Here is a 12,555-nt window from a genome sequence, read left to right on the forward strand (position 1 = left end):
GGTAACCAAGCCTATGCTCGCTGAATGACAAACATGGCAGGACGACTTTTTCATTTGCCGACCACTGCCAGTGTGTTCACAGTGGGATAATGTCGCTCATCATATTCTCGCAGTTACATCAACATTTTAAACACCACACGCCTCCCAGTATAATATCCGAGAGAGTGTGAGACAGAGAGAGAAACAGAAGTGAAGAGAGAGAGAGAAAGACAGATACATTGAGAGAGAGAGATAGGGAGAGAGAGAGAGAGAGAGAAGGAAAGGGAGTAAGTGTACGAGGGAGAGAGGCTGATGAAAATAGAGATAGGCAAACAATACCTTGGGGTCCTGGAGCAGTGTCAGTAGGCCTCCCAGGCAGGGGGAAGGTATAAACACTTTGATCCGAGGTCAGAGGCAGGGGACATTTAGGATAGCACTTCCTCATCAGCTGGACAGCAGGCTCCACCAGAGATTCCAGACCTTTACTGGCCAGGCAGGTCTTCAAAACAGCAATACAAACAGAAACACAGCCACCTCCTATATGTATTTAGGATTTTTTTTTACACACATTAGCATGCATTATCCAGCATTACAATCAAGCTCTGTATTATACGCAAATAACTTGGCGAGGGCAATCAGAATTGCCAGGCAATACCAACTCCAATTAGAAAAAACCATTATCATTAAAGCAATTAGATCTGAGAAATTACAAAGGAGTAAAAAAAAGCAATTAAAGTAAGGGATATTAGTTATGGCTTATAACAGTGACTGGTAGCATGTGAAGCTATGTGTGGGTATACCTGTGTGGTGTGGTAGAGGAGGCTGATGCCCCCCTGTGCCACCAGAGTGTCCCGGCCAGCGCTGCAGTGGGTGGTCTGGTGCAGGCAATGGAGCAGGGCCAGACGGATGGGGATGGTCTCATGGTCCGGGTCCTTGTTGTGCCAGTCCTCATACAGCTTCAACAGGGCAGACACGTAACCCTTAGCCACAGCGGCCCTGACATTGGCCTCTGAAAGAAAGATATGAAAATGGTTTAACAGTCTGATGGCCTGGAGAAAGAAGCTGTTTTTCAGTCTCTCGGTCCCAGCGTTGATGCACCTGTACTGACCTCGCCTTCTGGATGGTAGCGGGTTGAACAGGCTGTGGCTCGACCTACCTTTCCTTAGAGATCACTGCTGTGGCCAAGGGTTACGTCTCTGCCCTGCTATATAACTACTGCTTTGTGGACATTGAAATAGTCATCACCACTAGGGCCGGACTCTACCCAGGGCCGGATTAATGCATGAGCTTACCGGGGCTAAAGCCCCTGGGCCCAGGCCAGTGGGGTGTCCAAGAGAAAGCACTTTTTTTTTAAATTAAGTATACACTACCATTGAAAAGTTTGGGGTCACTTAGAAATGTCCTTGTTTTTGAAAGAAAAACACTTTTTTTTGTCCATTAAAATAACATCAAATTGATCAGAAATACAGTGTAGTCATTGTTAATGTTGTAAATGACTATTGTAGCTGGAAACGGCAGATTTTTTATGGAATATCTACATAGGCGTACAGAGGCCCATGATCAGCAACCATCACTCCTGTCTTCCAATGGCACTTTGTGTTAGCTAATCCAAGTTTAGCATTTTAAAGGCTAATTGATCATTAGAAAACCCTTTTGCAATTATGTTAGCACAGCTGAAAACTGTTGTCCTGATTAAAGAAGCAATAAAACTGTCCTTCTTTAGACTAGTTGAGTATCTGGAGCATCAGCATTTGTGGGTTCGATTACAGGCTCAAAACAGCCAGAAACAAATAACTTTCTTCTGAAACTCGTCAGTCCATTCTTGTTCTGAGAAATTAAGGCTATTCCATGCGAGAAATTGACAAGAAACTGAAGATCTCATACAACGCTGTGTACTACTCCCTTCACAGAACAGCGCAAACTGACTCTCTAATTAGAATAGAAAGAGGAGTGGGAGGCCCCGGTGCATAACTGAGCAAGAGGACAAGTACATTAGAATGTATCGTTTGAGAAACAGACGCCTCACAAGTCCTCAACTGGCAGCTTCATTAAATAGTACCAGTCTCAACGTCAACGGTGAAGAGGCAACTTCTAGGTAGAGTTCCTCGGTTGCAACACTCACTACCGAGGTTCCAAACTGCCTCTGGAAGCAACATTAGCACAAGAACAGTTAGTCGGGACCTTCCCGAAATGGGTTTCCATGGCCAAAAAGCTCACCGCAATTGGACTCTGGAGCACAGGAAACGCGTATCTCTGGAATGATGAATCATGCTTCACCATCTGGCAGTCCGACAGACTAATCTTGGTTTAGCGGATGTCAGGAGAACACTACCTTTCCGAATGCATAGTGCCAACTGTAACGTTTGGTGGAGGAGGAATAATGGTCTGGGGCTGTTTTTCATGGTTCAGGCTAGGCCCCTTAGTTCCAGTGAAGGGAAATCTTAACGCTACAGCATACAATGACATTCCAGATGATTCTGTGCTTCGAACTTTGTGGCAACAGTTTTGGGAAGGCCCTTTCCTGTTTCAGCATGACAATGCCCCTGTGCACAAAGCAAGGTCCATATGTAACCGATGTGAAATGGCTAGTTAGTTAGCGGTGGTGCGCGCTAATAGCATTTCAATCAGTGACGTCACTCGCTCTGAGACTTGAAGTAGGGTTTCCCCTTGCGTTGCAAGGGCCGCGGCTTTTGTGGCGCGATGGGTAATGATGCTTCGTGGGGTGTCAGTTGTTGATGTGTGCAAGGGTCCCTGGTTCGAGCCCGGGTTGGGGCGAAGAGAGGGACGGAACCTACACTGTTACACATACAGACATGGTTTGTTGAGATCGGTGTGGAAGAACTTGACTGGCCTGCACAGAGCCGTGACCTCAACCCCATCGAACACCTTTGGGAGGAATTGGAACGCCGACTGTGAGCCAGGCCTAATCGCCCAACATCAGTGCCCGACCTTACTAACACACTTGTGGCTGAATAGAAGCAAGTCCCCGCAGCAATGTTCCAACATCTAATGGAAAGCCTTCCCAGAAGAGTGGAGGCTGTTATAGCAGCAAAGGGGGGGGGGGGGGCAACTGCATGTAAATGGCCATGATTTTGGAATGAGATGTTCAACCAGCAGGTGTCCAAATACTTTTGGTAACCTTCAGCACTCGGCGGTCCCATTCTGTGAGCTTGTGTGGCCTACCACTTCGCAGCTGAGCCGTTGTTGCTTTTAGACGTATCTGCTTCACAATAACAGCACTTACAGCTGACCGAGGCGGCTCAAGCGGGGCAGAAATTTGACGAACTGACTTGTTGGAAAGGTGGTATCCTATGACGTTGCCACATTGAAAGTCACTGAGCTCTTCAGTAAGGCCATTCTACTGCCAATGTTCGTCCATGGAGATTGCATGGCTGTGTGCTCGATTTTATACACCTGTCAGCAACAAGTGCGGCTAAAATAGCCAAATCAACTAATTTGAAGAGTTGTCCGCATACTTTTGTATATATAGTGTATTTTCATTTATTTTGTCAGTTACCGGTTGCCTATAGTCAGGAAGGCCGCAATTTGGGCAGCATGCATGCCAAATATACAGCTTGTAGCATTGTGCCCATAGACATGTAATTCATAGAAGGATTTTGGAACCTCTCACTCTGACAGTTTGAGTGTTAAACTCATGGGTATGCTAGCAATAGCTGCCAGTCCTAACTTCAATGGGAACTGCCATCTATACATCATTTTTCTATGGTTGATTGCGGTTATCTGTTTGCCTTTTGCAAATGTTTAAATACAGACATTTTTAGCAAACAGCAGCACTGATTTTCAAAGTAGCTCATCTTGAAATAGGCCATTGCCAAGAGGAGCGCGTCGGCCATCACCGTGAGTAGTATCCTACAGTATGGCTTCATCTTCATCATTGAGTGAATCAGTGTGCCACTGGAACTTGTATTTAGTAGCCTGCTGTAGCCGATAATATATATTTTACCTCCTAATATTCTACAATCTGTATGTCACCTCATTGGCCTGGGCTGTTGTTTGTTTGAATTCAAGACCAGATTGATCTCAGTTTGTCAGTGTCAGTGTAGCCACTCATTCCGGTCAGTATGTGGTAATAAAAAAGATTCAGCTAATGCTTTCTGTCATGACCCTGCAAACAAATGTTCCCCATGTGTATGGATTTATTATAAAGGGCTCACTTTAATAATGTTTACATTCTGTATTACCCGCTTTATATGTATATACTGTATTCTAGTCATGGCTAATCCTATATAACTACTGCTGAACACACTTTTTCTATTCATATACTGTCCATAATGTCTATACACTGTAATTATATATATATATATATATATATATATATATATATATATATATATATACATACATATACGCACGCACGCACGCACGCACGCACGCACGCACGCACGCACGCACGCACACACACACACACACACACACACACACACACACACACACACAATAACACTTTACATGACATAAACTGACCAGGTTGAGACATGGATTGTATGTGTGCCATTCAGAGGGTGAATGGGCAAGACAAAAGATTGAAGTACCTTTGAACGGGGCATGGTAGTAAGTGCCAGGTGCACCGGTTTGTGTCAAGAGCTGCAACACTGCCGGGTTTTTCACGCTCAACAGTTTCCCATGTGTATCAACAATGGTCCACCACCCAAAGGGCATCCAGCCATCTTGACACAATTGTGGGAAGTATTAGAGTCAACATGACCAGCATCCATGTGGAAAATCTTCGACACCTTGTAGAGTCCATGCCCTGATGAACTGAGACTGTTCTGAGGGCAAAAGGAGAGGGGTGCAACTCAATATTAGGAAGGTGTTCTTATTGTTTTGTGCAGTGTATACTCCGGACTCTGACAGTGCTCGTTCTGATATTTCTTATGTGTGTATTGTTATTGTATTGCTTGATATTAGTGTACTGTTAGAGCTAGAAACACAAGCATTTCGCTGGACATGCGATGACGTCTGCAAATCTGTGTACGCGACCAATACATTTTGATTTCATTTGATTTATTTAAATACAGTGCATTCGGAAAGTATTCAGACCCCTTCCCTTTTTCCACATTTTATTAGGTTACAGCCTTTTTCTAAAATGGATTAAATATTTTTTTCCCTTCATCATTCTACGCACAATACCCGATAATGACAAAGCGAAAACAGGGTTGGTAGATTTTTTTGCAAAAGTATAAAAAAAATTAAAAATGAAATACCTTGTTTACATAAGTATTCAGACCCTATGCTATGAGACTCAAAATTGAGCTCAGGTGCATCCTGTTTCCATTGATCATCCTTGAGATGTTTCTCCAACTTCATTGGAGTTCACCTGTGGTAAATTCAATTAATTGGACATGATTTGGAAAGGCACACACCTGTCTATATAAGGTCCTACAGTTGACAGTGCATGTCAGAGCAAAAACCAAGCCATGAGGTTGAAGGAATTGTCCGTAGACCTCCAAGACAGCAATGTGTCGAGGCACAGATCTGCAGCATTGAAGGTACCCACGAACACAGTGGACTCCATCATTATTAAATGCAAGAAGTTTGGAACCACCAAACTCTTCCTAGATCTGGTCGCCCGTCCAAATTGAGCAATCGGGGGAGAAGGGCCTTGGTCAGGGAGAACACGATGGTCACTCTGACAGAGCTCCAGAGTTCGTCTGTGGAGATGGGAGAACCTTCCAGAAGGATAACCATCTCTGCAGCCCTCCACCAATCAGGCCTTTAAGGTAGAGTGGCCAGACGGAAGCCACTCCTCAGTAAAGGCACATGACAGCCCGTTTGCCAAAAGGCACCTAAACATTCTCAGACCATGAGAAACAAGATTCTCTGGTCTGATGAAACCAAGATTGAACTCTTTGGGCTGAATGCCAGGCCTGAAATCTGGCACCATTCCTACGGTGAAGCATGGTGGTGGCAGCATCATGCTGTGGGGATGTTTTTCAGAGGCAGGGACTGGGAGACTAGTCAGGATCGAGGGAAAGATGAATGGAACGAAGTACAGAGAGATCCTTGATGGAAACCTGATCCAGAGAGCTCAGGACCTCAGACTGGGGCGAAAGTTCACCTTCCAACAGGACAACAACCCTAAGCACAAAGACAAGACAACGCAGGAGTGGCTTCGGGACAAGTCTCTGAATGTCCTTGAATGGCCCAGCCAGAGCTCGGACTTGAACCCGATCAAACATCTCTGGAGAGACCTGAAAATAGCTGTTCAGCAACGCTCCCCATCCAACCTGACAGAGCTTGAGAAAATCTGCAGAGAAGAATGGGAGAAACTCCCCAAATACAGTTGTGCCAAGCTTGTAGCGTCATACCCGAGAAGACTCAAGGCTGTAATCGCTGCCAAAGGTGCCTCAACAAAGTACTGGGTAAAGGGTCTGAATACTTATGTAAATGTGATATTTCATTATTATTATTTTTTTACATTTGCAAAAATTGAATTATGGGGTATTGTGTGTAGATTGATGGGGGGGGGACAATTTAATCCATTTCAGAATAAGGCTTTAGCGTAACAAAATGTGGAAAAAGTCAAGGGGTCTGAATACTTTCCGAATGCACTGTAGTTGTACTATAGTATATATTTATTGAGCAGCTATGCTTAAGAATACATTCTTGCCCTATTTATCAAGCCCACAGCGGTAATGTCAAGGATCTTGATCCTATGGTCAATGAGTGTTATTACTTTGACATAGAGAGCTGTCTTTCTTGGAAGATGTAGAATACTGCATAACACACAGCGTGAGATGTCATGGTTGGAAAAATACATACTATTGCATTCAGTATCTGCAGGGTAAGCTTTTATCACAGCTCTCTAGAGACAGCAACATTTTTCTACCTGGTTTAATAGCAGTAGAAACACCCAAGTGTCCTCATTTCCAGCCTCATTACAATGAAACACAACAGAATGAAATAAACTTGGAAACCTGAAGCACTTTCTCCTGTTGGCATCACTTAACTACCTCTCTGAAGCCCCTCTACTTCTCTTCAGTTATAATTTGGCAAGGCCTAACAGAAGGCAAAACATAGTATCCATCAAATGTCCTCCAGATAGGCTTGAGTGCTAAATGGATTCAAAAGTATTGAGGGAGTTTGAAAACATTTTTCAAATATTTATTCACACGTGACCTTTGCATCAATTTAAGTATTAGCCACCACCTTAGTGTTATAGAAAAAGCTGTGTTGCATTTCCATTCGTCTCTTGTCTGTTTACTCTCTGGATCTGGGTAAATAAATGTTCACTACAAGCAGCTGTATTAGCTATTCATAATCAAATTGATGCCGGCTGGCGCTTTTTTCCTCCATGTCATGCTTCGCTGTGCATTTTATTAAAATAACACAATAAGAGCATGCATCATCTTGGCACTGAGAGGCCAAATAAACAATACTATAATGAACTGAAGTGTCGAAGTCAGATAAAAACACATGGCATTCGGTGTCATAATGATTCATTTTTGGGGGGAATAGATGTGAAATGCAGGAAGACTGCTCCGATAGGGATGAGATGTCATAATGATTCATTTTTTGCGGGAATAGATGTGAAATGCAGGAAGACTGCTCCGATAGGGATGAGATGTCATAATGATTCATTTTTGGGGGGAATAGATGTGAAATGCAGGAAGACTGCTCCGATAGGGATGAGATGTCATAATGATTCATTTTTGGGGGGAATAGATGTGAAATGCAGGAAGACTGCTCCGATAGGGATGAGATGTCATAATGATTCATTTTTGGGGGGAATAGATGTGAAATGCAGGAAGACTGCTCCGATAGGGATGAGATGTCATAATGATTCATTTTTGGGGGGAATAGATGTGAAATGCAGGAAGACTGCTCCGATAGGGATGAGATGTCATAATGATTCATTTTGGGGGGAATAGATGCGAAATGCAGGAAGACTGCTCCAATAGGGATGAGATGAGAAACTCAATGAGATGAGGGCAGTTTGTGTTACAATGCATGTAGGCTCCATGATGATAGCATTGGGCAGAACAACTTGTTAAGATGAAGAATATGGTAAGAAGTCCAACTGGTATGATAATTAAGGTCTAGTGAGTTCTACAATGGCTACATAATTGAAGGAAAGACTGTTAGTCTAGCCAGCACTTGTGGAATGAACATTAGTAATCTAAGTTTAAAGGCGCTAGCTATGTAACAATACGCTGGCTTTGTTCAGTTACTGTAGCTAGCTGCGTGTGTTCAGTCTGGATGGTATAAACAGAAGCTTAAGTACATCTACTATTCACAATGGCCATGAGCCTTTATACTGTTCAGTGAAGGGGAGGACAATGTGTATACTCCCATTGACACAGCTTGCTGATCTTATAACAGAATGCATCCTTGTATCTGATGAGGAAACTGGGGCCTGGCCAATACCAATGCCAGAGCCAGAGCTACACTGATAGAGAATCTACGGTGCCACTGCAGTAATCCACAGAGGACTGAGCTAGCGTTGAAGGTCAACCTGACATGGGTACTGTGCAGTATGCTGGACTGGGGCAGCATGGGAAGTGCTCAAGTGCATCTCCCCACTACAGTGTCTGACAGATGATCACAGGAGATGGAGTGTAGCGTGAGTATGGAAACAAATGAGAAAGGACTGGGGGTTCTCTCACTAGTGCAAGAGCTCCCCTCTCTCTCTCTCTCTGTAGCTCACTCTGGTGTGCAGGTAGCCTAGCAACTAAGAGCTTTGGGCCAGTAACCAAAAGGTCGTGGGTTCAAATCCCTCAGCCAGCAAAGGTGGACAAATGTTCTGTTCTGCCCTTGAGCAAGGCAGCTAACCTTGAACAACAGCACCTCTCTGATTCAGAGGGGTTGGGTTAAATGTGGAAGTACACATTTCAGTTGTGCAACTGACTAGGTATCTCCTTTCCAACTATCTAGCCCTCTGCCAAACACAGCTTTCTGAAATGGTTTTTCTTTGCTCTCCCATGGGACGAGAGATCAACTTGGGGTGAGATGCATGCAGATGGATAGGTAGGTAATGCATAGTGCAAAGCTAATTCACATAACTCCAATCACAGCCACAGGGACAGGTATGTATACAAGCAGTACGTCTTGCTGTAGGCCTATCTCATTATCCTAGAAAGGTTTATAAAAGGTTTGGTTTTCTAATCCTATGGGGAGAGTATCATTTGGATTGAGATACTGTGTCATAACGGCTGCCCAGAAATACTGCATCAACACATGGACTATGCGTAAGAGTAGAAGCAGCTCAAGCCTTGTTGAAATGGTAAAACATTGAAAATAAAGCTGGGAAAAAAAAGATGTATCTGGGACCTTCCTTTTCACATGTCAAGCCATCTTTTGAAGCTGCTGTCTGAGCAGCTTGATACAGAAACATCATCTAGCCTACGACGACTAAATGTGTAGCACTGAATTAAATTGCACAACTAACTGATCGTCAAACCACACAAGGAAGAAGGAAGTGAATTGTTCGATGGTTATCGACTACCTCTGACTCACATCCCCCTTGAGAGAACAGGAAACCAGGAAAGTCACACAAAAAAACATCACAAAGCGTAATAAAGCTCCCTGTGGACTGCATAGACAAAGAGCAGCGACTGCACTGGAAATTGCTGCTGAATGAAAGAGAATTAATTGCACCATCCCCGCCTAGGCGCACATCTTTAAAATAGGCTTCAGAGAGAACCAGGAGCCTAATGTTATTCACAAGTAGAATCGTTCAGCAACTGCAGTGCATCAACAGGTGCAGAGCCTGTATACACAAAGAGGGGGCTGAGGAGCTGAGTAAGGCACAGAGTCACACTGCCACCCACAGGTAGACCAGAACACCTCTCCCTGGCTGTTATAACAGCTCAGAGCTGAGCAACCTCTCCCTGGCAGATTAATAGCTGAGCTTGTGTGTTTTTCATGCCTTTACGCATTTTGAACGCCCGGAGAAAACAGAAACTTCATTTTGTTGGGGGAAAAAAATGCTTCCCTCGATGATTAAAGGAAATACCGGTTCTGTTAAAGCACACAGGGAGTAATATTAAAGTGATTTTTAACATTTACTACAATATCAATAGCTAATATAGCTTGTGTTATGAGCAAATATCCAGTGAGGGAGATGTGATATTAAATCGTTGTCTGACAAGCTGTGAAGTTGTGGAGAACCTCTGTGTAATCATGTTATACTGAGTATGACTGTGTTTCAACTGAGTGAATCCGACTGGGAAGAGGTGCAAGACAACAAACCAAATCAATAATTTCATGAAGATGATCACTCTGAGGGTTAACACAGACATGGAGATTGGATGTGCACTATTATCACCCAAGAAGATGTGAGCAAAAATGAAAAAAAACTTCATTTTAATCCCAATAGCATTGCTTGTCATATATGCATATTTCACCAATGCCTCTGCTAGCAGAATTGCTAAAACTGGTAATACTATACATTTCATATCCATATTCAAGCCCCGGTCACAAAACAACTTCTAGGGTCCTACAGAAGAACAGTCTCCTGCCTGCTCATTTGAAAAAGTAAATTGCCTGGAATATTATCACAATTATGTACAAAATGGCACAGAGCTAATTCACAGCTGGTTTCCCTATATCACTAAACCATATTTTGTGTATACGCTTCCACGCTTGCATAATATTAATAGTTATAAAACAACAATGGCTGGTAAACAGACTCGATAAAATGACCACGTTTGACCAGTTAATTAAGGGGTTTGATATCGAGAGAATAGATTAAATGTGTGGTCAAAACAAAGCCTGTGGCACAGACCATCTAACACATTACCCGGCTGGAGTCGAGGCTATCCAACACAAAATGCCACTCAATATTCCTCCCCATTATGATCCTGATTACTCTCATGGCCTTGAACTAGATCATCTGAGACAGCCAATAGCACAGTCGATTGGGATAGAACTATTCCAGACTGCTAGTGTGGAAGGTAAGAGTTTATAAAGGGGAAAAGGTATGAGTAAGAGGGGCTGAAGAATACTTACTTGAACATAAAAGTGCTGCCAGTGCATCGATTGCTGCCCTGCGAAAGAAAAGAGAAGTCATTTTACATACAACAGTGATTAAGGAGCTGCTCTCCTTCTGCAGAATAAAACCAAGAAGATGGGCACCTCTCCAATGTCCCAGTCAGCGTTTTATAGTTTACATAAGCACAGAGGCACCTGCTTTAGTAATGTCGAAATCCCTGTCACTGCAATCATAAGCATTTATTACCAGCAACACAACTGCTGATTCAGGGTTGCAGACATATATTCTGCCACAACAGTGTGAACATAGATTAATTATGAATGTGGTTCTCTCTACAGCCACATAAATCCTAACTTTGCCTTCTGAATTAGGATGTGTGTTCTGTTGATCTAGAGCTGAGGTGAAGGGCATAAACAAGCCAAACAAAAAAACTGTGTTGCATGCAGTCGCTGGAACACAGGAAATGTCATGCCAGCGAATTGTTGTCTGTTGATTGTCCCGGATCCACATTAAGAGGATACGTCTCCTGTGACATGTCCCATTATTAAGGATCAGCAGTGTGTGCTTCCCCTCTGATGAGTCCACATCAATACCATTCACACAGTGTACCATATGTAGCCTATTAAATCAATCAGTTACCATGCTCTCAGTTCTCCTAATACGCCACACCGTCTCCCTGTCTCAGACTCAAACTGAAACAGTTTAACACAGGCACCTAGCGGTGCTGTATATAAAAGAGCCCATGAGGATATCTGATCGGAGCGGTGAAAACAAATTATCCGGACGATTTCTTCTACCTCGAAATCACATGAAAAATGGGACTAATTTCAGCCTGTTTGAACAGGGGTCATAATAAAGTTGTTCCTCACAGCTGTGGCTGTTGTTGTTTCTACGGGGAATACAACATGCCTCTGGACAGATCAATGATCACACACACACACACACCCTCTCACACAGAGGAGATCATCAGAGGGGGAGAGAGTCTTGTTAATTATGTCCTTGAAAAGCTTGTTGGTCATATTAAGGCTTAGCTCATAGCCTCTCATCGACTACAGCTTGTTGTGTTGAAACCCAGCTGACTATGACATTGTCAGCCCTCAGTAATGTGGTTGCCATGCAGCCATACAGCACTGGGGCTCTCCCTATGGGCAATAAGTGCCTATGGTGCACAGTCAACACTATGGGCAACAAAAAGGGACATCTGGATGTATTGCGTTTTCAATACCATGTTGGGGAAAGGCTATGAAGGGACAGTTCACTACATACTTGACTGATAAGTCTCTTCCTATTCCAACATGTGAACAAATAATTACATGTGTCAGAATTCCTATCAGAATCCAAGCTGGGAGCAGGGATCTCTGGTGCTGGATTGTTGATAGCAGGCACTACTAACAAATGTGTGTGTGTCTGGGTGTGTGTGACTGTCGCTTGTGTGCCTGTGTGTGTGCTTGGCCAGCGTGTGTTTGCTTGCATGTGTATGTGTTTGATTGTGCGCGTTAGTGTTCGCAAAGTATTATAACATTATGTCAAATTGAGTGAGAACGTCAGGTGTTCAAACTCTCCCCTGCAGCCAAAGGCGGTAACAATTTACTTTCCATTTTACTTTGCACAGAAAGAGACTG

At 43.5% G+C, this 12,555-nt stretch overlaps 1 protein-coding gene across 1 annotated transcript in view; it reads right to left on the reverse strand.

The window, feature by feature from the left end:
* agbl1 (AGBL carboxypeptidase 1) overlaps window positions 1-12,555 on the reverse strand; it is a 152,216-nt gene that overhangs the window by 112,197 nt on the left and 27,464 nt on the right. Inside the window, exons 7-9 of the mRNA XM_029757967.1 lie at window positions 10,951-10,988; window positions 780-988; window positions 319-478 (exon numbers count right to left, since the gene is read on the reverse strand). Coding sequence (XP_029613827.1) covers window positions 319-478; window positions 780-988; window positions 10,951-10,988 — 407 coding nt within the window. The remainder of the gene's footprint in view (window positions 1-318; window positions 479-779; window positions 989-10,950; window positions 10,989-12,555) is intronic.

The sequence above is a fragment of the Salmo trutta genome, chromosome 7 (assembly GCF_901001165.1).
Source record: "Salmo trutta chromosome 7, fSalTru1.1, whole genome shotgun sequence".
Lineage (NCBI taxonomy): Eukaryota > Metazoa > Chordata > Actinopteri > Salmoniformes > Salmonidae > Salmo > Salmo trutta.